At 39.7% G+C, this 25,703-nt stretch overlaps 1 protein-coding gene across 4 annotated transcripts in view; it reads right to left on the bottom strand.

The window, feature by feature from the left end:
• The window catches only part of magi3a (membrane associated guanylate kinase, WW and PDZ domain containing 3a), a 151,155-nt gene that overhangs the window by 38,554 nt on the left and 86,898 nt on the right, over window positions 1-25,703 (bottom strand). For all 4 annotated transcript variants that reach the window (XM_023956847.2, XM_023956848.2, XM_023956849.2 and 1 more), the window contains exons 2-3: window positions 21,902-22,018; window positions 17,746-17,865 (exon numbers count right to left, since the gene is read on the bottom strand). In XM_023956847.2, the coding sequence (XP_023812615.1) occupies window positions 17,746-17,865; window positions 21,902-22,018 (237 nt within the window). The remainder of the gene's footprint in view (window positions 1-17,745; window positions 17,866-21,901; window positions 22,019-25,703) is intronic.

The raw sequence follows: 25,703 nt of genomic DNA, 5'->3' as shown, positions 1-25,703 counted from the left end.
AAGTTTTGATGATATTTTTCCTAAGTCTAAGAGCAACTGTTGAACGAAGGTTGTTGTTTTTGTAAATCTATAAAGTTGTTGTATTTTGCGCACAATAAGGTCAACTTAAAAGCTTGCATTTAAAAAAAACCCGATAGTATACCTTGTTATCTGGAGCACTTTAATGTATGGATTAATTCTTTTTTTTTTACAAAACCTGTCAAAATCTGTTTTATTTTTTTGAAGAGTTTCAAACAACGTTGCTAAAGTGTAGCGCTATTGGACTATTGTCTTTTTTTACATGTTACTAACACGGTTGGGTGTTCGCGGTATTGAGAATCCACTAATGTGGCTAAAGCTTCTAACATGGCTAAAGTGTAGCATGTCACACACAAGTTCTAGAGTTACAGTGACTGAAGTTTCTAAGCTCACTTATCTCTGACTCTTTTGTCTCGTTTAATGCACCTCATAGTTAGGTGGGCCTTATATATGACACAAGTTTGAAAACGGACTATTCATTGATAATGATTAACCCTATGATGCGGAAAATAAGGTAGTTACAAAGGGGTAACCTAGCTCCTTTGTATAATTGTTTCTGCACTTCTTAAAGCTTATCGTACCAACTAAGCCATGATCTTTAGATCATCGTAACCTGGAAGCACCAAATGTGCAGTTCCTCAGAATACCACTGGAGGCAGGCTCCTAAAAAGAGAATCTCTCCATTGCTGCCCTTATTAGAAAAACTTTAGACCTTTAACAAAGCCTTTTACATTCTGGTTTCTAAAGCATTTTTGATGCTTATTGTTTAATTTTTTTTTTTTGGTCGTTATTAAAGAATCTGGAGAGGGGGGTTAAGCGTTGCAGTGTTGTTTTTTTTTATTTTTGGGGGTGTATTTTTTGACTGTAGAATGGACCCAGCTAAGCTTCAAGCATCACTTTGTCTCGGCCAATCAGTGTTTTTAGGGCGTTGTTGAGTTAGGTTGAGTTGGTCAATGTGGCTGTCTCAGGCTTGATATTTGCCGTATAGCTCCCTATGGGTGACATCAGAGATTCTCCATCCAGTGTGTACATGTCTACAGGATCCATTAGCTGCTCATCTGTGAAATATCGGACTGTTGGCGGTGAAGGTTTCCAGTGCATCAGGGCTGCATTTATGCCAAGGTAGGCTCTGAGGCACTCGATTACCCACTTAAGCCCATCAGCTTGCTTCGCTGTCAAGTTGGCGCCTAAGGCGGCGAACAGTGTTACTCCACAATACAAGTCGTCATCTCTCCTCAACTACAAGAGCAGGACTGACCCACTATACCATCCAAACGCGTTCCCTCCACCAATGGGAGAGTCAGTCACAGCGAGAAAATGGAAGGCTAAAAGCGCACAAGGAGAAAAATAAGGGCTGGAAAGGTTTGATACAAATACTTATGCATTGCTCGTCGCTCATCTGTGGGAATACACGGCTCTGCCGTGTTCGTGTGAGGTTGCAGAGTGCTAAAAACTGAGAAGCCCAACACTATTGCAACCGTTAGACAACACAACAGGAAGCACACAGATACCGAGCCAAAGAGGTCCACAGAGGAAGATGAAAAGGCAAAGCTTTACTTCCAAAAAATAATGAGACAAGACTGAAATCTAAATGCAGATTGATTTCTCAATTTAGATATCAATTTATCTCATATTAACTAAGTAAAGACCTGCATTTATCAAACTACACAGAATACTGAAGCAGGCATTAAAGTCATAACTTGTTGAGGGTGCACAGATGAACACTTATTCCTTCAGTTATGACTCTGATCTGCTGAATAAATAATCAATACAAACTTGCAATTTATTGGAGAGTAATGTTGAACAATGCATGAATAATGAACAAGCTAATCGCATTAATCTGCGTTTTCATTTACGAGCTATTATATCGGAACCACTACATGCAGGATTGCAATTAATATGAGGCACGATGTTGGAATGTGAAATGAGGGAGCTGGATTGGAAGTGATCTGCTCGGTTCACTCCGGCGCTCCTGAAGCTCTGCGCACAGTTAGTGCGAGTGGCTGATGCGAGTGCCCATTAGCAGGAAGCCGGGAGATGGAGGTCACAATAAGGAAGTGCAGCGGGATGGATCGTACTGTAATTACACAGCACTAATGAGGTACAGGGTGAAAAGCGGCCTTTGTTGAGAATGGGAATCTTTGTCCGGCACAGGAGGGAAAACTATTCTGTCACCGACAAACGTGCTGGAGTGCAGACACAAGTTTTTAAAACCGTTACACAATGAGCAAGGTTCTAATTACAAATGCTGAATTACAAGCTGTCCATTTTATCTTCTGTTGGTACTCAAACCGGATCAGACGTCTTTTATTTGATTTTAGGACTCTTTATCATATGGGTGCCTTAATCTGCTTTAGCTAAAAGCTTTATTTTATTAATACAATATAATAAACACACCCTCCAGACTACCAGCAATGCAAATTTGTCCTCTGTAGAGTGCATTTCTACAGCTGAATATCTCCCAGCCGCTGCATAACACTGAAGGAACTCCTTGTCATCTCTACAGAGTACATGTGGGGTTTTCAATAATACCAAATGTGTAGGGGTGGGGCTCTGGGAATTGTAGTTTTTTTGAGATTTTGAACAAGAGAGGAACGTGTGAAAATCATCTGAAAAAAGTACATAAAGAGTGAATTGATGGCATTTACAGACTTAAAACATCTATAATTGTTGTAAATATAAAGAAAATGAATCTCACAAGATAAATAAATTAATTGCATGACAGCACTAATTTTTGTCACAATCTGCTAGTGCATGTGTATAATCATTCAGCTGCATGTTAAATGGACTGGTATGAAACAAGTGTGTGTGAGTTTGTGCGTGCATTAACAGGATCTGGTGACCTGCAGGTTCTCAAGCCCCTATTAAAACTTAAAATCCTACTTTAAACTATTAAATTGTTAGATGTGGGATCATGAGTTTCTGTAACAACAGCAGCAGACTGTGGTCTTTCTAACAAATGAGAAAAAAGAAGGAATCCGCTCCAGCTCATGCCTGCAAAGCAATTACATCATTTTGGAATAGGAACTCCAGAAAAATGCTGAAACATCTCTCTACTGGTTTCAATTCCAGGGATCTTATCAAGATTGGGAGCTCTGTTGAACCCTTTTTTGCAGTAGCTGCACATAAAGCGAGGGTGGAAAAAACAAAAAAGAAGAGCTTTGGCTCGATGAAAAACCATCCGGGCATTTCAGGACGACCCTGGACGCCTTCGGCGAGCTGCTCGGCAAAGTAAACTCATTCATCAATTGGTCAGTGCGGTCAGCAGAGATTCCCACCGTCTGACTCACTACCTGCTAGCTGCTAGCAGGTAGTGTTGAAACTCAACCACAACCAGATTTAGCCGCTACGCCACTCTGAACTCGATAATCTGATTTATTCCAAAGCCTCATTGCGCTTATTCTTTCAAGTTTTTTTTATTTACAAATTAAAATCTTAATCAAAGGATCCACAAAGACATCTATTTCCATTTCCTGTCACCTAAGGTGCAGTGTGATAACGTGTGTATGAAACATTTTTGCAACGGCGGCAAACATGGTCTCTAATGGAAACACAACGGAGCAAAAGTTCACGATTTGACATCACTTTGCTTAAAAGTCAATAAGGAAAAATGCAGCTGATGCTTTGGAAGTGCAGTGGAAATCTAAACATGTGACGGTTCATCCCTGCATGGTAACATGTCAAAGGTGATTCGATCGGTTCGCTTCAGCCTGCACTAAAATCACAACTCAAATTGTCTTTGAGGTTTTAAAGCTCGGGGTTTTCTTGAGTCTCAAAGTTGGGAAAGTAGGACTTGACTCCAGGTTTTAAGTCCCACTCCGATCATCTTTTGATCTATTGTAAAAGTGTACCCAGTGATCTGTTTTATTATGCTTATGCCTTTTTTCACTGTTCTTCTTTTTGGTTTCTGACATTTTGAATCCGTGCCCAACAGCCATCTTAATGTGAGATGGTGACATTTAGACGCCCATTTTACATTGAACTATATGACTTGACTTATTTCAGAAGAACAAGGAGAGACTTAGGAGAATCTCAGTGAAACTGTAAAAAAAAATATTTACTTGGAAGCGAAAACTTTATTTCAAGATAAATAAAGACTAAAAGTGCTTTTTAAAAAAGATCACATTTTCTTGTGATGAGCTCTTCTGGATCGATCCACCTGTATCCAGCGCTATAGTCTTTTAATTCATGAAAAACCAATACAACATACAAATTTCTGCACAAAAAGAGGAAAAAATGCATGGAAAGCTCATGTGTTGTTGTAACTTCAAACAGTGAAGAACCAGCAAGTTCATTGAATGTAGAAAACTCATTATAGACCGTCATTTGGCTCTGGATTTAGAGTGTTCTGAGTTAAATCAAATACTTCCATTTGGGAAAAAAACGTGCAAATCAAAGTACACAAAGGTTGATGGGGAGTGCTGTCGCTCTGGCATATAACGCTTTTTAGAGTAGAAGCTGACAACAGATATGCCAGAGAATAGAGGAGGAGGGCTGTGGCCAATGTGGGATAGGTTCCTAGTAAAAAGTTTTACAAAAGTGTTGTTTAAGGGAAAAGAGACAAATGAGGAAAAAGTAGAAACCTCAGTGTGAAAGCGTTTTTTCTCTCGGCATGAATGTTCATTTGAAACAAAACCATTATGAAGCTCTATTGGCTTTTTGCTTGGAGGAGTATGAGGGATGAAGCCACAGTGTTAGATATTGACAAATGTAAATTGAAACTGAAAAATGTAGCAGAAAAAAACATTCAATATCATGTTAACTGATAAATGTAATGAATTTGGTTTTAGCACTAAATGCATCTTCCTTTTTTCATCAAATGACTGGAAAGAGAAAGTCACTTAAAAATCAAATGAGTTTTGGTGCAAATGAACTATAGATGTCTGTTAAAATTACACAAAGGTTGCTATCAAATTCATTCAATATTGATCCAGAAATGGACCATTTCTGTTACTGCTGGCCAAAACAAAAAGTCCTGCTGGAAAATCAATATCACAAAGAATGAAAACAATTTCCCGTTTATGTGGGAGTCAGAATAATGAGCAAAAGAACGAAGTAAGAAGAGGGCTAGGAGGGTGTTAAATGAAATCTTTTTATGGCAAAATATTGTTCAAAATCTGCTTTTCCATAGATTTATTTGTTGAAATAAGTGTGAACTTTAGATATGATGGACACTGGAGTTTATAATTTTAGCAGGTTAAAAAAAAAACAGTATAACAAGTAAATGTTAAATATTTATAATAAAATAACATTTTTCATTGAAAATCTACGAAAATTAAAAAATAAAAATAAAATCAACAGGGATGAAGACAGCTATTATTAATGTCTATTGCTAAAATACGAGGTAATTTATTTGAGTCATAATGAATTATGACCACAGTTGGATTCTGTCTAAATACCTTTAACAGATGATATCAAATGCTTGAAGAGACTGTGGTAGAAATACAAGCCCCAAAAAATATTTGGAGTTAGAAATGAAGTGATTATAAATTAAAGTAAAAACTTTCTGTAATCTCTTACCTGCAAAAAATATGATGTTTTGAAAGAAAAACAAACAAAAAAAAACTGTAAAGCTTTGATCATTTTGGGCTGTGAGTTTGTGCATATCCACCTCCTGTTTCCACTGGGGAGCTGCCAAAAAGAACTGAAATGAGATTTTCCTCTCTAAACACAGACAAACAAACAGTAGAGGAACATTTGACAACATGGAAAAAAGGCGTGAAAGTGTTGAAGGAAATAAAGAAGGATTCATCAACCCATGACGGACAACGCTGAAAGGGAAGGAGCGTGTTTCTGGAAAGGGATAGAATTTTAAAAATGGAGGTCTTACATCAAAATTGAGAAATCAACTTAACCAAACAGTGTTAAAACTTTTGATAGAGTATAAGATATTTAAATATATGAGTCAAACAAAAGTAGATTTCAATGTTTTTTGAAAAAGAAAAAGACTAAAGTGAATTTGAGGTACATGAGGCTTGGAGGTGGGAGTGTTATGATATGGGATCCAAAAGATTAAAATAAATAATACTGGAAAATACAAAAACCAGTCAGAAAAATGTGTGCATCCTGTCATTGAAAATAATCAAGTTGGTCAAATGGCTCACAGGAAAACCATTTTATCTGAAGAATGGCTGAAAATCTTGGTAAAAAGATGCTTTTTTCAAAACTATATTTTCACCTCTAACGATCCTTTTTTTAAGTAAAGTCTAAAGTTTTTTTTTTTTTTGTATTTGATATTCAAAGTGAAAAAGTGCAAGAGTTTGGGCTTTCTTTCATCGTGAAAGATGAAAGGGAGACTGCCTGCTGTTACAGTTAAACAGATGGAAAAAATACTTTTTTGCCTCATTAATCCAAGTCTAATAAGTATTCATTGAGATTTGCCTTTTTTAGATGATTATTTTATGATTTAATCTATTTTCAACATTTGAAAAAAAAAAAAAAAGGTTTTCACCAATGAAGTGACAAGCATCACACGACCAAGAGACCCTGATATGGGTCCAGGGTGTACCCAGCCGTTGCCCCAACAGTGACCGAGGACTCTGGCTTCCTCCCACCATCCAAAAACATGATTCATAGGTTAGTTGATTACTCTAAATTGCCCCTTTGTGACTGCAAGTGTGTGGACTGTGGCCCTTCTACGTAATAATGGCTACCTGTCTAGAATGTCCACGAGTGGCCGGGTTAGGCCCCTGGCAGCCCCGTGACCCTGAACTAAATGGGTTTAGAAAATGGAATTTCTGTAAAAGAAAACGTTAAAGTAAAAGCTCCACATCATGACCTGATAAGACACACCCGGTGTTCAAGCTAACAACTATTTATAAGACACAAAACATACCACTTTTTTATTGGTATTTTTAGTTTTTTTTTTACATTTGATAATTTTTGTATAATATGAGCTCTTAAGAAGTTTACCAGTTTGGCTTTAAGGGTTCTCCCCAGCTGTGCTCTCCTGACTCACCACTGTGTTGTCTATTGTTTTTTTTAATTAACAAGCTTTCTAAAAAAAAAAATAAAAAAAAAAAATCAGATCAATGGATGTTCTTAAGTTTGTTGTGTCAAACATATGAACCAAAACACGTAAAAAAAAGTATTACTTTTAAAATGTATTTACTCCACTATGTTTGTGATGAAATCTTTAAAGATGGTAAATGTGTAAATGCTGAAATGATCAACACTCTTAATCTATGTGCTTCCAAATTTATTATTATGAGTAATTAGTTTTCTAACTGAATGAAATCCTTCAAAAACCTTTTTTCTCTTTGACATCTAACATCTAAAGAGTGTTAGAACTTGTCACCGTTCATCAGACTTTGGCTTGTTTATTGCAAATGTATGTGGTTATGTTATGCAATTTTGTTCATCTAGAGCAGGGGCGTCAAACTTATTTTCACTGAGGGCCACATCAGCATAGTGGCTGTCCTCAAAGGGCCAGATATAACTTATATATGTAAAATGTATAAATCTTATGAAAAATAAATGTAACCACTCCTTAATGTTAAATAACTCATTATTTATTTACAATAACTTTTTAAAGTGACAATTACAGTGGCATAAAAAACACGTTTGCTTTTTACTCTAACATAAATCCTTTTAAATTTGATTCTGACAGGTTAGGTTATATGAACAGGGTTTAAGTCCTAATGAATAAGTGCCCAATCCGATATTTCAAGTCCGATTCCCCCTAGATTTTAATAAATACACACCAATTTTTATTTTTTATTCTAAGAAATTAATAACTTTTATGCTCTCGCGGGTCACATAAAATGACATGGAGGGCAACATTTGGCCCGCGGGCCTAGAGTTTGACACATGTGATCTAGGGTTTTTATGAATGGAATATGAGGATGGCATCACACGGGCAGTTGAATCCGATTAAAATTCAGTGTAATGTCCAGCAACTGGATCAATTGGGCGGCAGTTTAGCTCAGGTAGAGCAGGTCTTCTAACAACCAAAGGGTGGGCGGTTCAATCCCTGCTCTCCCCAGCCAGCTGTCGCCCCCCAAGCGCGGCCAGTCTGCAGCCCACCGCTCCCCCCAGGGGATGGGTCAAAATGCGGAGAAGAATTTCCCCATTGTGGAATAAATAAAGTATCAATTATTATTATTATTAATTGTTTTTGGCACATTAAGACCATCTCCAGCTAGATTACACTCATTTCACCCTATCAACGTTTGACTGTTAATGAATCTAATTGGGTTTTGGGTCTGCTGTCCTACCCTGCTGACTTTTAAGGTCCATTGATTTAAAATCTGCTGTGTTTTAGCTTCACCTGCTTTAAGCATTCTCACTTCCAATTGTTCTAGAGCGTCAGTGTTGCTTTAGAACGTTCCTGCCGCTCTCTTGGGTAGGCCTCCCTTGGGTAAGGAGCCTCAGAGGGACTAACCTGCTTAAATAAAGGCAAAATAAAAATCCCAGTGGTGTTTGAGGTGCAACAGTCTGTTGTGCTCAGAGAGTTGCTCATGTCAGCTCAGCTGACATGGAAGCACTTGGCGGACGGGTGGGTGGTGAGTGGGACCTGAGCGGCTGGGCAGCATAAGAGGGCGTGCGTTCATTTCAGCCGCTTGAGGTAAACACTCGCTTGTCAGTGAACTACAGAGATTTAAAAAAAAAAATTTCCTACCCATTTTTGTGCGGGGTCTGAGAAAAGAAGAATTTTTAATTTAAAAAAAATTTTTTTTTTTAGAATTTTTCGTGCAGAGATTTGTCTTGCCCTCCCCCCGCCACTCCTTACTAGACGAGTGCTGTCTCAAAAGCTGAAATCTGAACCATCAGGGACTTTGGAGTTATTGGTGGGAAAGAATGTGTGCATACAGTAAATGTAGGCATGATCCTCACACCATCTGGCCCAGCCAACAGCTGCCAGAAGATCTCATCTCTGACGTGTGAGAAAATGAAGTAGGAATGCAAACGAGAGCCTTTAAGTTTCAACTGCTTCAGCAGCCAGAAAGGCGGCGGTTTGGTTCTGTGTGGTCAAAACACACTGGAGACATCCCCTAATGACCTTGGTGTTGGGATCAAAGCCTCAGCACCATTTCCGCATTTATCATTTCACTTTTTTTGGGGGTCACATCAAAGCTGTAATTTTTTATTAATCAGTGAAGATGGTTGGAACTTCTGAACCTTGAGCTTCAGTCTTGATACTTACATTAAATTGTTGTTGCTATAGAAGCCAAAACCTCTCTAAAGCCTTAAGCTATGTTCCCACTCCTCTCTGCAATGCGCTTTCAAGCAGCCACTTTCAATGGAAAATCAATGTAAACAAGCGGGCTTTCATATTTAAAACTCTTGTGCTGACGCATTGCTACACAGATTTTTAAGACTGTTCAATGTTCTACGTACAAAATGCGCAACTATTCAATTCTGGTTAAAGGTTAAATCAGCTGAACATTGACCAACCAGGGACTCACATTTAGTAGTGCCAACCACTTAAAAATTGATCATGCAGGAGAAATTATAAATGGCGTTTGCGTCAAGAAGCAATTATATGACACCAAGTCTTTTAAATATTAGAATAGAGCTGTGAAAGAAAAAGGCCTGTAGCAAGATTCACGATATTTGAACCACTTCAACATTTTGCACCAAGATCCTTCCATCTGTGGGTACATGTGTTGGTTTCAGGTAGTGACAATCCAGTGTGAACACCATCTGCTAAATCCATGTTTGACAAGAAACTAAGTATTAGTCACATGTACCCATAAGGGGGCTGACCCATACAACTGTTGCAGGATTTTGGGTTGCCAGGGCCCATGGAAGGTCATAGAAAAGAGCACCTGCATCTAAAGGGGAGCACAGATCTCTTGAGGCTTGTACGGTCAGCTTAAGGGACGTCATGAAAATAGATGTTGCATTAGTTGTGCGTGTGGCAAGTGTATTGTGAAGTATTCGTAAGGCTGATTTTGTTGCACGCACTTGACATGCATGTGATGCTGTCATATGGTTTCCTTATGCTGCACTTGTTGCTAGTAAGGTCAGTGTACTGGCTCCACTTAAGGGTGTGCAAGTGCTCGTTGGACGCAAAAATAAAAAATCGCTACGACCGGTCGCCTGCTTCTCACCTACTTGTTTAAATGTTCGCTACAACCTGTCACTTGCAGAAAACCTGTAAAAGAAAATGTGCAGGAACATTTTTACTCTACAGGTTCATCCCGCAGTCCATGACCTTTCTAGACCATCTGTGTACCCCATGTATCTTCGTCTATCTTTGGCCCCCACACAGCCCATATGTGGCTGTTAGGGCAGTTGTGACTCAGGCTAAATTGTGACATTCCTTTGGCATCCCCACATCAATTTAAAGACAGATCTTCTCCGTCGGTTTACTTTCATATTTCCATCTAAAGATTCCCTACCCATCTGCACTTAAAATTATTTTCTACCCTTTATAACTCCTCAGGCTAATCCTCACTCCCCCCTTTTTTCCACCATTGCTCTATTATGTGCAATCAAAGAGCTAAAGTACTTTAAAAAAATATATATTTTGAGCCTCTGGGTTTTAGAACTGGGCATCCGGTCCGAGTGCAGAACCTTTTCACCTTCCTCTGGAGCCATGTCTGGCCTTTAGCCTCGTTTTTATGGAATCTATAACTATGCAGTTTTGCTTCAGAGCCCTCAATGCAGGAAAAAAAACTCAATTATGAAATGGCTTGAGGCAGTTCAGCCAAGCTAAATAAGTGCACACTGCACAAAGTTCCCAGTCATTGAGAAAATCAGGTCCTATATTGGACCAACAGAAGGAGTTTTGATTTTCATTTAGTCAAACTGTCCTCTGGTGAGCTTGCAGATGCAGTTTTGTCGGTGTGTTAGACACCTCAACGTTCTCTTTTTCCCTCCTCTGGTGTTCCAACCCGCCTTATGATTCCCACCTAAAGCCTCAAACATGTCATCAGAACTGTGCTCCTCACAGCGGTTCCACTAAAGCTACTGACTCCATGCCCACAGAATAATACCGTTTGAAGTGGAATCCAAACAACAATGAGCATGAAATGGGAAAACACTGCCAGGATTTATTGCTGTCGTCTTTTTACCTGCTGTCCGTGGTGAACAAGTGGTGGCAAAAGTGCCACCCACCAGTTTAATTCAAACCCAGTTCTATGTCACAAAGAGGCAAATGCATTCAAGTCCAAATATTCTGACATCGTCTGACAAATTCTGATATTTTCTGTTCATCGTCAATTCAAGCCAAGAATAATGATAAAGAGACAGAAATACTGTATACACAAAAAGTTTGATCAATTATGCCACTTTAAACTGTTGCACAAGTCATTTAAATACTAAACATGTAGGCATGCATGCAAATATAGAATAAAAATTGTTTTTGTTAAAAGGGGGTTTATACAAATATACACCTCGTGTCCAAAAATTCAGAACTGCCTTGATTCAGCTCTCGTCTGTTAGCTAAGCAGCTGGGAAGGAAAGTTTAAAAAAAAAAGATGTTAGCAGTGTAATCTATTGGGGTGTTTTCTATATTTTAGTAATTAATCTCTTAGAGTGATTTCCAGGAAAGACATGTTTTCTAAAGAATTCTAGCATTAAGTTCTATGTATTTAGTATTTTTTCTTCCTTTTTTATAACTAATAATATGAATACCAACTGTAATCAATATCATCCTTTATTTTTTATTTTTTATTACACTTTTATAAGTTAAAGATTATTAATGATTTTATCATTGATAAAATCTCCAATGTTTCCTTTTTTTGGCTGGGGTTAAAAAAAGAAAAGATGATGATTTGATAATTTATTTTAATTGTTTGTTTGTTTTTTTGCACTCAGGACAAGTGAAGGACTTATTGTTGTTGAGGTTGACATGATTCATTAAATTGACTGAACCATTTTATCAAATAATAAGAACTAAAACAATGATATATTTTGGAATTTTTTATAAATAAAAGGAACATTTCAGTTTTTTTAATCAATCAAGTTTCTGTGTAACTTTTCAGGTTTCAACAGCTGTGCTGCCCGACTTTCCATAGTTGGCTTTCACAAATGATTCATGGTAGCAAACTCACTGAAAATGTGTTATGCTCCAATTTCAATATGATTCAGTGATGCTTCCCTCACTGTCAAACGCCAACCCAGGTGTGGTTTACATCCACATCTGTTCTCATTCACACCCAAACCCAGACAGAGGAAAAGAGTGGGTCAAAAGAGTTAAAGCACAGCATCGGAATCAGGAGAACAGCTGTCGGACGGGAAGCATCAGACTCTAAAACAACAAAATTTACTCTCTGGGCATACGGTACAATGCTTTTAACTAACGTCTACATTCCGAAAAATAGCTGAGTCAGCCTTCACTGCGGTGCAGGGAGCACGACTGATGAAAATGGAAATCTCCCACACAAACAAACCTCCTGAACGCACACATCCTTCTCCTCTAATAACCCCTTTTGGAAATGTTTGCCTGAGGAAATATGTTTCTAACATTGTTTAGAAAAATGACAGCCAGTCTGTTAGATAGTTATTGTCTCAAATATTGGCTCCGCTGGAGCAGAGAGACGGAATCTTTCCCTATTGGTTGCAAATGAACTCCCAGAGGCTCACAGGTCACAGAGATTAGTCACGGTGGTGTTATATGTGCCAGCGCGGGCCTATTTCTGCCCTCAATCGATAGCTTTTGCTGTGAGGAAAGAAATAGCAGAAAAAAATAATAACCGACTACCATGAAAATGTGGGTGGGTGGGGCTTAAGGTTCAAAGTTCAAAGTTTTTCCTACTCGAAGAATTGTTGTTATGTTTGACTATATTTTAGCACCAAAAATACATACAAAATTTAATTTAAAAAGCTTGTTTTTAATTAAAATGCATGTATGTTTGTACTTAAATGGCTACTTCAACAATTTGTAAGTAGAAACTCATTGAAAGTTAATGTGTAACTGTGGACAATCAGTCATCACATGTGAATTTAGGCATGCCAGCTGTCCTGTGTGAGAAGTTTATTGAACTGCTGCATTTGTTAACTCTGGATCTGCGCCCTCAGAAGACACGTGGATGCATTACATTAGGCAGGAAAAGTTCCTTTTTCATCCTAATGTCTGGACTGGAGCTCAGAGCTGCAGCTTGAGTCTCTACAGACCTGAGGTGGACCTTTACTTTTTATGGTCGGTACATATATGCAGATGACTTGTGCAGCTGAACTGTTGTGTCGTCAGCACTTCCCAATGTTTATTTATTTTTTTAGACAGGCATTAATTTCACTCGATGCACAGCTCAGCAAATAAGCAACTAAAGCCTTCCTTGCATTTAGCGAGTTTCTGGCTTGTCCAGATCCTGTGGGGGGGTTGTGGAGAGGAGCAGTCGCATCTTAAGGGGAGCTCGGGAGTGTCTTACAGTTCCCTTGAGGCTTGTACAGCTACCTACACATACGATTGTCGTGCATGTTGTGAATGTATCGAAAAATATTTGTAAGGTGCACACACTGATGACGCATCGGTTATGCTGTCTTACATCTCAAACTCAAACTCAAACTTTATTTATTTATATAGCGCCTTTCATTTTGGTTAAAAACACAAAGCGCTTAACATAAAAACAGATAAAACAGTCATAAAAAATGAAAGTTGTTCAAAACAGAAAACAAAGGACAATCCCACAAAGAAGGTACCCCTCCCTCACCACCCCCCGCCCCCATCCCCACCCACCCAGTTACCCCAGTAGAACAGTGAACAGAAACAAATAACTGCAGTTGAAGAAGGTCTGGCTTGGTACTGCTGTGAGGAAACGATATCATGGGGATCCATTCATTCCAAGGCCCAGCCCGACCACAGGGGCCATTACCGCAGCGCCCGCCCAACACAGGGCAGCCCAGGGCCCCATCCATGGCTATTAGACCACAGAGTGGGACCCCAGCCCGCCCGACCAGAACGGGCACCACAGCAACGGCATGCCCTACAGGTCAAGCTGGTGGTGCCCAAGAACGATGGATCCCCCAGAGGAAACACTGGAGTAAAAAACATCAGAATAAAAAATAAAAATGATCATAAAATAACAACAATAAAAATAGAAAAAGATAAAAAATAAAATAAGATATAAGAATGTTAGTAATTAAAAAATAAAAAACGTCAGTGATTAAAACATAACCTAAGTATCATTGGTAAAATAACAATAAAAAGATTTGCATATAAGAAACAAAGATAATAATAGTCCTTACAAGAAAATAAATAATTAAATAGATAAATAAATAAACAAATAAATATGTAAATAAATACCTCAATTAATAAATAGATGAATAATAAAAGACATAAGGAATGATCAAAGTCATATAAAAGCCAGACTAAAAAGGTGGGTCTTGAGCCTCTTCTTAAAAACCTCTACAGTCTCTGCGGCCCTGAGGCTCTCTGGCAGGCCGTTCCACAGGCGAGGGCCGTAATGGCAGAACGAAGCCTCACCATGTGTCTTGGTCCTTACCTTAGGGACAACTAAGAGGCCAGTGCCAGAGGACCTCAGGGTCCGCGAGGGTTCGTATTTTAAAATAATATCATTTAAATAAGAGGGCCCAAGACCATAAAAACATTTGTAAACCATTAAAAGAACTTTAAAATCAATCCTGAAACGCACAGGGAGCCAGGACATCCCATTCTAGTTATTGGTAAGGTGTGAGCTCTATCCCCGTTACTGGCTCCATCCACTAGGTGTGCACATGATACGATTGTGCCTGTAGAAAACCCATAGACCTTGGTGTTTCGTGTGGGGCCATCGTACAGTTTTGCCTATTTTTCACCCCCAGACAGCCCATACCTTTTTGAACCTTTCTTTATCCAGGTAGGTACATCGAGAACAACTTCTTATTTACAACGACAACCTCAGTATTTAGGCATAAGGGCGGTTATGACTAAGGCCTGTTCCTTCCGGGGGGTTGATCCGTATGGGTGTTGCACGTTTTTGGGTTGTCCGTGTCTATGGAGGGTGTACGCACAGGAGGGGCCACATCTTAAAGGGAGTCTTGCAGTTGCCTAGAGGCTCAAACGACTGCCTTAAGGGACGTCATGAAAATAGAATGTACCATTCTTATGTGTGTCGACACTGAGCGTTTTTTTGCAGATTGAGATGGCTGGAAAGGTCGATCCTCACAACCTGCCTACCCCTAGAACACAACCCCAATCATTAATCACTTCTGGTTCAAGAGCACATTTAAAAGGTCAATCTGTAAAGATCTGCATGGACATTAAGAGTTCATTCTACTGGAATGAATTCTGTAGCTGTTCAGCATTAAAACGATGAAACTGTTGAGGGAGTGAAGACGGATATTAACTTCCTACACCCATATCTAAGATTAGATTTAATAACGTTTTTTTTTTTTCTGGGCAGAAACTCAAATGTTATCAGCATTTACAAAAAATACAGAATAAAGCGAAAGATATAAGATCCATTGAAACTAAAAATTTAAATTCACAGGATACCGTATATATAAAAGCTTCCCAATATGAACAAACATTAGCATATCCAAATGACTTAGGAGATACTATCAAAGCAAGGTAAGGGAGAAAAAAAAAGGCTGTGTAAAGAGAGCACTGATTAAATAATATCGTTTATTGAGCAAGCTTTAAAAAAATCCAATCAGATGCATCTCCAACTAAGAAATGGGATTTGGATTCTTGGAATTCATTGATTCATCCTTTTTAAATTTCCTCCTTGCACTTGCATGCAAGATCAGTGTTTGTTTGGTTTGAATCAATAATATCAAAAAATTCTAAAGATGTTTTTTCTAGATGTTTGATCAAATGAAAAGGACAAATTGAATCTAAGTTCAGTACAAAGCAACCATATCCAAACTTAAGAAGTAAGTCCTTAAGGATCTAATTTTTCATCCGTCTTACCGTAATTGTATAAGATCAAAAGACGTTTTTCTTTTTTTTTTTAAGTTGAGAATTTTTTTGGTGCTACTTCTAGGATTAAAGGGCACATAATGACAGAATATGAAGTTTTTCTCTGTATTTAGCATCGCTGGCTTTACCGTTCTTTAGTACTGGGAGGTAGTGGCTGATGCCAGAAATAAAAAAATTGAAAGAATTCAAGCATTTTCAATTTTTTTTACAGATTCACTTTCAAACTCTATGACTTAAAGGGCCTACATCAGGGTTCGACAACTGGCGGCTCCGGAGCCGCATGCGACTCTTTCCTCCCTGTGCTGCGGCTCTCTGTGTTTTTGTAAAATAACTATCATGTTCTAAGATTGTTGCAGTGCCTTTAACACTGTCAGGTAGTGCGAACGTTGCTACTATGATGACCGTATGCTGTTTGTGATGAACACGCTGGAGGGGGGGGGGTGTACGTGGGGGAAAAACAACGATCAGGTAGAGAGGCGGGGGGCGGGGCTTAGACTCACTTATGATTCCAGACCCGCAACAAACTAACAGCTGTCTCCTAATAAAAAATAGTTGTCATCCATAAAATGTATATACTTTGGGTTTACTGGATTTAAAAAAAATAATTAAATAAATAGATAGGAGTCTGCATCAAAGTGAATTTGTTTCCATCATCTCACTCATCTTAACTCTGGGTGTTTGACAGACAGAAAAGTCTATTCAAGGTTGTGGAAAATGGACGAAAGATCAAAGGAAACATCACGCTCATAACAAAGAAATATAATTAAAATAAATAATCAAAAAAATATCCTGACAACATTTTGAATCAATACAAGTCTTGTCAAATGAACTATCGTCATATTTCGGCAACAAAATTTGTTCTAACACCATAGTTTTGCGGCTCCCTGTGCTTTCATGTCGGTGGGAAACGGATCCAAATGGCTCTTTGAGAGGTTTAGGTTGCCGACCCCTGGCATACATTATGCTCTTCTTAAGCCTTTCAGAGTAAACTATAGCATATAATTACATAATACACAGAAGAACAAATTTTAAATTAAACACTACTCATTTTCGCAAGCGCCGTTCACTTGGAAATAAGACGTCTCGATCTCTGAGGCACCGCCTCCTGCTCCTTGTGGGCGTCACCCATTTCATGACGTCAACCTACTGCCAGCCTGTCTGTGTTTCACCCACAAAAACAAAAACATCTAAAGCCTTGCAAAGATAGATAAAAGTGTGTATTGTGCATTTAAATGAAAGTGCCTTTGCCGATCAAGGTGGGTGTGTGTGTGTGTTTGCCAGGGGACAGTGCTGGCAGTGCAGACTTTTCCTGGAAGGGGCTGTTCCTCACTTTCATACATAACAATGTGAGGACCCGCTTGTTCTCATGGATAGGGAGGGGCTGGTGCTCCAAGAGCAGGTTTTTAGAGGAAAAACTCTGAAATTTGTGAATGGATCAAAATACCACGTTGGGGTCGTTTCTCGTGAGGAATAAACAAAGAGTTCAAAAAAGTTGCACGATATAAATCCTTTAGATGTGAACTTTAACATTCAGGCCCCCCACCCACCCCACCCACACACACCTTCCAAAACCTCCCGGAAAGGTTAGAGGATTAAGGTTACAGATATTTATCATGAAAGGAAAAAAAACTAACCAGAAAATGAAGCGTGAATGCTTTTTTCCTGAAAATATATCAGCAAAATATCAACAAAACTGAACGCTGATATTCTAAAATGCCCCAAAATGGTTCCTGTTTAATAAATAGAATAGACAGCTAGAGATCCCAAGACTAAAGCAACCTGATCAAATTGTGTGAGCCACATTAGCTGTTAAAATGCCAGCTCTCAGTTTCTATAACTTCCAGATTTATATCAATCTGTCAGCTCAGTAGAAAAAAAAATCAAATGTCATTTATTGTGTTGATGCTTGATCATACCATCATAGGTGCCACTCTCCAGCAGCATCCCACTTTCCTCCAGCTCCCGGAACTCCGCCACAGTGATGAAGTTGTAGTCCACTCCTGGAATTTCCTTGTCTCTGGGCTGCCGAGTGGTACCTGACAACAACAACAACAAAAAAGACAACGTGAGAAAAAAGAAACAAAAAAAAGTAGAAAAGGCCACTAAATACCATTTTGTATGGGTGGATGTTAGTAGAGATGAGGGGGCAGTTCTAAAACCCAAAGGGATGCGGATGGTGGCAAATACAGCACTGAAGGGGAAGGTCTGGGTCTACATCATGAATAAGCAACAGCGCTAGAGCTGCAAAGCCAGAACGTCATTACTCCAACATGATTCAGTCAAAAACTTCTGCTGTTACACTGCAAAGAAAGTGTAACTGATGGGAATGATGGAGCTTTTAATTACACACGCTGATTATCATCCTCGCCGCACAGAAACCATGGCGAGGGGTTTGCCATGCCGACCCTATTTCAAAGTTGGCTTTTTCCAGGTGGACCCATTTCCTGTCCAGGTTCTACCTTCTGGAGGAATAAAAAAAGGACTGGTTTGGTTCAGTGCTGCCCTGTGACGGACTGAGCAAAACAGAACTAGAAACCAGCTAATTTGAATGAAACTGTTGTAAAATATGCCTACTTAAGGGAGAAATGAGAGTTTCGTGGGATTAAAATTGTTATTTTTTTTGTTATTGTCCCCCCAAAAAAGTAATTCTATTCTTACAAAGTTTGACCTCAAACATGATTCATAGTTGTTGTAAATTGTACAGATTTTTTGCCTTGTGGTTGGTGTCAATTGTCTAAAACAAAGCTGACTACAGGAGGATGGAACACTACAGGTGTTCAAACGGTTTTCAATTCTTCCCCATTTCCTCCGTTCACCTCATCATAACACAAACTCTGCAGAGCTTCCAGTCGAGCCTAAAACCGTCCAGCTGTTTTGGCCTTTCTTCAGTTTTTGACTGCAAGGCTTTTCTGAAAATGTGCTTTTGTGACTAAATGTATGCTCCATAACACTCAGTGTGTGGCTCTTCTTATACGCAGCATTGACTTTCTGCTAAACTACATCTCTGTATGCGTCTTTACTGCATCAGAAATTAGAAATGATAACGACTCCCCCTTGTTTATGAACATTTATTCCTTTTTTCCCCATTAAAATCCATTTTGATTGAGAATTAAAAAGAAAGTTTTGACTATTTAGCAAAAACGCTTAAAACTGCAGATGTGATTATCAGAGGGGAGAGTTGAAACCACAAAAGGGAGAATTATGAGGTAGAACAGGGAAACGTGGTGCTTCAACTTGGACTTGTTAAATCAGCTGTTGTTTCAGCAAATGCTGAGACGCGATTCCAGATCTGAACGCTTTTGATGTTTGATGTGAAGTTGATGAAACTGTTCCAACAGGATAAGAAGCCATTGAGTTAAATGAAGTTGCAGATAAACTTTGGAAGACTCGTCATGGACAGTTGGGAACATTTAAATGTAAACCTTATTTTTGACGGTTTAAGCAAAAAAAAGAAAGAGAAGGAAGATAAATGTTTGGCTTATGAATTTCCTTTGTCAAACAGACACCATATCGGGTCCAAATATGACTATCTGATTATAGATTAAAAATGCATACATAAAAAAACTATTGCTGTCAGCCTGGTGATTGGATTTACAGTAACTGCATTTAGGATTCCACGGTGTGCGTTAAAAAGTAATAACGCACACTTCGAAGGCCATTAACCCACTAATACCATGGTCACTTACAAAAGCAATACACATTAACCAGTTATTATTCCTTAATTCTTGTTTTTTCCCGATTTGACTCGCTTTTCTCACATAAAGCGGACTATTTGTCATGTAAGAAATAGTCTGTGTCGCGCCGCACCACTGCTGCAGTCAAGATTCGGCGATATAAAGCAATATATATATGCTGATCGTCCCGATAGGTTAAATAAAGCATCAGTTCAGAGAGAAAGTTCACCTTTTATCTCTTGTTTTTGTCCAAATGATGAAGCAAAAGGTTGTTTTAAAGAAGCCGGCGCAGTGACACAAAACATTTAAGCTAGGTGACCGGAACTTCTTTTTTCACCGTGCGGCTATCAGGTTTTAACGCACACCCAGCAGCCAATCAGAATCGAGTATTCACCCGGACCATGATTTAACAAAAGATAAAATATGTGCAAAATTATGTGACATTTGGAAAAATCATGAATCCATTTTTCAATTGTTGAAGCAAGTGAAGTAATATCAATAGAAATCAATCAATTTAACCATTTTCAATAATTGATTAGGCATTTTTTTTTAATAAGGTAATGCTGTGAAGTAAAATAAAAAAGGGTCCATAATCTGTCGAATGACCAAGGTTGGAATTCCTTCTTCTGCTGATTAGCAGCCGTTCTTCTGGTTTAAACAGTTTACAGTTCTTTTCAATGTTATGTCTGCAGACAACACGCCAGGAAAACAGTGGAACCTCTTTCTAGATCCAAGAGGAACTACAAAACTGCTTATTGGGGGAAAACTTTCATTTTGTTTTTTTACTCGTTTGATTTATGAAGCCCCATTGACGTATAGAAAGTCCATATCATTTCATAACCCTGCAATCAAATGAATAATAATGCAAGAAGGTCTGCATCTTTGTCTGAGGAAGTGTTGTTCAGTCAAACATTTCTGAAAAATGTAAATACATGCAGAGATGGCATGAAGCTCTGCTTTTCTGCTTTGAAGCTCTTACACCTCCATTTATTTCTCGAGGCTCAGTGAGCCGCATTTGTGAGATTTATCAGTCACTGAGGAGGAAACTCAACCTCTTCTCTGCTCATAAGACGATGTGATGCTTTACATAAATGTAAACGCTCCTCTCCTCTTTGTCTCTCTGGCAGGAACACATGAACAGTGATCTCTTCTGTCCTCACATTCTTTCAATGGACTGCAGAGAGCCTTCTTTTCACGCTTCTATAGTTTAGCTTTTTTTTTTTTTTTTTTTTTGTTAAGCAATGACCAAAGTGGAACATTCTGGGACATGCAATGTCTTGCAGCCTGTATCTTCAAAAAAACCTTTGGCCATAACCTGAAGCCCGGTGATATTAGATCTCCTGTCGCCCTCACGGGGGTCAAGCGGGAGTCTTAACGAAGCCTCGAGGTGTGTAGTGCGAGCAGAATTCACGCTCGTCTCAGGTGTTGCTCCGCCTGCACCAGCCCAGACAGACGTCACACTACAGCGGGTAAACAGGCTTCTTGTCGGGTCGCTGAGGCTCAGAGCAGAATGAAAAGGCACAGACTTGGCTGAGCCTGAGCAGAGTAGATGCCTTCTTGTGAGTAGATCTCTTTTCAGGCCTGCAGATCATACGCTGGTAGTCACCACTAATTTAGAGAATCAATAACTTTCTTGGACCAACAAAGAACATTTAGGTTTCCACGTGCTAATTTATAACCGCTAGAATCAAAATGCTGAATTCTCCAACAAATCTAACTGTGGAGGCAGAAGTTACAGGTTTGTGAGAGCCAGAAATGTTGCTCGTTTGTCTCTCATCTTTTTAAGTAGGAGAATTTGAACAATTGGTGGCTGACTAAATACTTTGTTGCCCCGTGGTACCAGCTTCCTCCCCACAACGTTTTCTGCATCACGCTATCCTATTTCAATGCCACTACATACCTCCTCATACCTCATACCAATTGTCATGGTTTCCAGGTAGATATCTGTAATTCCAGATTCTCCTGCCATTCAATGATCTGTCATTATACAACAGATTGATAAGTTGGAATGCAGTTGTACTCATGATTCCCATTAAAATTAGAAAGACATAGGTTTTATGTAAAAAGGAAAAAAAACTCGCAAGGAAATATGAACACGTTCTTTGGAATTCCAAAACTGATGCAAAGTGCAGGAGGGAGCCGAATATAAATCTGCAGCCTTGAAGTTTTGCAATGAAAATTCTGTCAAAAAAGATCGAATTAGCTGCGCCACAAAATGACCTGATAAATAAATCATTTGATGACAAACTGAATTTACAGAAGAGACTAATTAGCTGCATCACAGAAATGAAGACGCTGATTATTTTTAAGCATAATTGAACAAAACATTCCGAGTTTGAAGTTGATGAACATTAAAGAAAATTCTAGAAAGATGCAGGAGAGGGTTGACGTTACTCACAGGGAATGGTGCGCAGGTACAGGTTGTCTCTGATGACCTGCTGCAGTTTGTGGTCCACGGAGCCCTTCTGGAACTGCAGACTGAGGTAGTGGTGCAAATCAGTATTCAACACCTTACCTGGAAGGAAAGAAGAGAGTGAGTTCAGACACTCGGGAAAGCATCTTCACCGAGTCCATTTGCAAAACACACACTGTGATTAACCAAGGGACATCAAACATTTATGGAGTGCAGAAGAGCATGTTAGGGCTGGCAAAGCAGCTGAAGGACGTGTCTGTGATGTGCAGATGATCTGCGGTAGAATACGGCAGATCTTTTTGGAGATTCTGGGATGGACTTGGTCCGATTGGGCAGAAAATGTAGAGAAATTTTACATTTTACAAAATTCAAGAGTGTTTGGTTTAACACAGACAAACCAAACTTCCTAAAAAGAAGCAGTTTTGGTCTTCTACACTACAAAATGTTTACGGCAAAGATATTTTTGATTCTTCCTCCAGAACTCAATAGTTCAGGTGAGCTTTCACATCTGCCAAATGAAACAGACTAAAGGTGCTTTCACACCTATAAGGTTCCATGTACTAGGTGAAAAACACTTTCTCACCTTTAATTGGTTCTGTTTGCTTTCACACATATAAGTCTGAGGAGCAGACCAGAGACTGAACCTCACAGAACCGCTATAAAAAACTCTGCAGTTCTGCCAGCTGGTCACTAGTGGGGTCGTAAACAATTTGAACAATTTGACCTAAATTCTTTTTAAACAGCACGAAAAAAAGAAGCTGACAAGTCCTGCTTGGTCTCTTGTTATCCCGTTTTAATGGGTTTGGTGCAGTGGTGGAGTGATAGACCACTAACCGGAGGAATTGCAGGTCTGATTCCCGCCATGCCTGCCCATGTGTCGAAGTGTCCTTAAGCAAGACACTGAACTTTATTGGTCCTGGTGGTTACAAGTTGGTGCCAGTATGACAGCAGAGCAACCATCAGTTTGTGGATGATAGATAAATTGAAAAGAATTGATCCCACAATGGGAAAATTGAGTTGATGTATTAATTGAAATTGAATGCGTGTCAATGGTGTATACCTTTATGGCACTTTACTACCTTCAAAGAAGGCCCAAAGCTCTTTAAGGTCACACTCCATTCACCCAATCACACACACACACACATTCACACACTAACACACTAACACTGCTTCCAACCAATAACCACCAGGCCCAACGTGGGGTTCAGTGTCTTCCCCAAAGACATTTAGACAAATAGGCAGGGCAGGAACCGAACGTGCGATCTTCCAATCAGAGGTCGACCGTTCTACCTCTGCACCATGGCCACCTCATGTAAAGCTCCTTGGACCTTAATCAAAATTATGTAGGCATATGCCATTTACCATTTTATCTATTGTCTCGCCTACTTACAACATCAGACGTAGTCTTGATCCACACTAACTCTGATTGGCGCCATTTCCTGGTGCGAAACAAGCAACTCGGTGAAAGCCTCCTCAGATCTGTTGTCCCCAGATAGACAGAGAGATGTCCCAATTATCTGCTGCAGTGAGGCCCTGCGCTTTAAACTACCTTATCTTACAGTACCAGCATCGCCTGTTCAAAACCGTCCCACAAATCTAACTATGATGACGATCCCCTGGGTCTGCATCACAAAAATCCAATTCCGTGTTCCTTGCCTGCTTTCCAGACTGTGCAAGTCTATTGTACATGGAAGGAGTGTGCTCAAAGTGTGTATTAGTGTCTTCAAGAGTCCCTGACATCAGTATCAAAATCCAGAAGAGCTCTTAAAAAATCAAGAGTGTTGACAAATCAAAGCTAAGCAGCATCTGGACTGAATGCTGATAAGTTCCTAATGAGAACTGCATGAAGGCGAAGTGGATCTATCACCCACCTGCAGAGGGTGTACATACACAAATGCACCTATTAGTATTCCATCAACTTCACTTCAACTGAGTGAGTCACTCTGACAGACACTTCTACTGTAGGCTCAGAAATCACAGCGGATTTGCTCCGACTTCCTTGAGAAACATCATTGGGCTGTATTAAGATTCACTCTCAATGCTATAAAAATGTTTTGGACGGGCACGATAGAATCCTCCAATGAAAGAATTCAACGTGAGTTTGCCTTTGGACTCATGGCTGACGTTTTTTTGTTTTTTTTTTAAGAATTCATTTCTGGAATACAATGAGAAATCTGCCTGCAGTGAAACCAAAACCAAATAGAAAATTCAAAAATGTCTTTCAACTTCATTTCAATTGGTCATCAAGGTTCCAAAGAGATCAAACAATGGCTTTGAAAAGAGTATAAGAGGTTTGGCTCCAAACCTCTATAAAACAAATCGGGAAAATAGTCATCTTTGAAGGGTATGTCAGATACTTAGCCAAACTGGATCTTAAAAAGTAGACCAACTGCAACTTGTTAGATGTTTAGGGTTACGGTAACATGAGGCATTGGCTCTGGATTGTGCGACTCCATGGATTTTTAATTAGCGCAACAAATGTGAGGAATTTGGGTCAAGGAAACAAAAGCTGGGTCTGGCCATGCATCAACTCTGAGGTCCGTGTTCCCAGAAGCTACCACACACAAAAAAGCCCCAAATTCCAATGCAAGAATATACATCTTAAGGCCTCCCACTGGCGCAGGCCTGTTTTTGTGTTAAAAGAGTGATTATTCCTCCACACATACCCATTTTCACACACTGCCTGGAGAGATAAGCTGGTTTCAGTATGGGTAACGAAGAGGGGGGTAATTGTTCCCTCAGGACTCCGGAAACTAATAGTGGGTACCCCACTGCTGTAACAAAATCAATGTCTTTTTTGTACCCACTCTTGTGTACACAGAAACACATCCAGATCACCTCCCAAGTCCCACTCCGCTGCATCTGACAGTGCAGTCTTTGTGGCCCGCCTGTCAGGTTGCGTTTGCGCGCTAAATCGGACCTCCAGACATGGGGGGTGGGGCTGGGGGGGGCAGTGGATCGCCAGATGACCAGACAGTAGAAAAAAGCCCGCAGGGCACAATGAAAGTCTTTGTTGCGAGTCATTTGGATGTTGCGTGCGCTCACTCATACTGGGAGATTCATTGAGTGATGGGAGGGGGGTATAGATGGAGAACTAAAAAAAACCCAACTGCAAGTACCTGCAGGCTCCGGGGAGCAGAGGTGATGCATGTGGAAGGAAGCCCACCGTGCCTCCCCTCTGCTGCCCTTTCATCATTTCAATGCTGCTCCATTCCTAACTGTGTGTCCGTGACTCCCCCTCCGTGGAGATGCATCAGCTAGATCGCCACAGGGCTCCCCACACCTGTGCTGGAGATCACTCTCTAACTTGCTTTCAGCCTTTCCAGGCTCGCCCATCTGTCTTTCCTTTCGCCGTAAGCCATTCGAGCTCTGTGTTCCCCCTTGTATCGCACACCTTTGCTTTCAAGGGACGCGTGCATCTGCAGGTGACGCCAACCAGCTCTGACTTCAGCGTCAGTGATAGCAAACAGAATCTGAGCCCACGGTCTGTTGTGAGGGGCATGCATATATGGAAGGCGTGAAAAAAGATTGTGAAATGGAACAGGTTGGCAAAGGTTTTACTGTAAACAACAATGAAAGATGTGTAAACTCAAAATCTGCCGTCTCTCCACCAGTGTATTAGCATTTGGAAACTGTTACTCTCAGCACTTTATGCAGCCTGAAAAATTGTTCAATGGATTCACAATGACTGATGCTTTGTTAAATGCAATTTTTTACATTAAGGAATGGGCAAAACTACCCCTGGCCTTCACGCTAAACCTTCTTAGCATTAAGCAGTACAATTCCA

Source organism: Oryzias latipes, chromosome 7, assembly GCF_053564925.1.
Source record: "Oryzias latipes strain Hd-rR chromosome 7, Olatipes_Hd-rR_3.1".
NCBI lineage: Eukaryota > Metazoa > Chordata > Actinopteri > Beloniformes > Adrianichthyidae > Oryzias > Oryzias latipes.
Note: the sequence above shows the minus strand (reverse complement) of the source record. Positions and strands in the feature narration are given on the sequence as shown.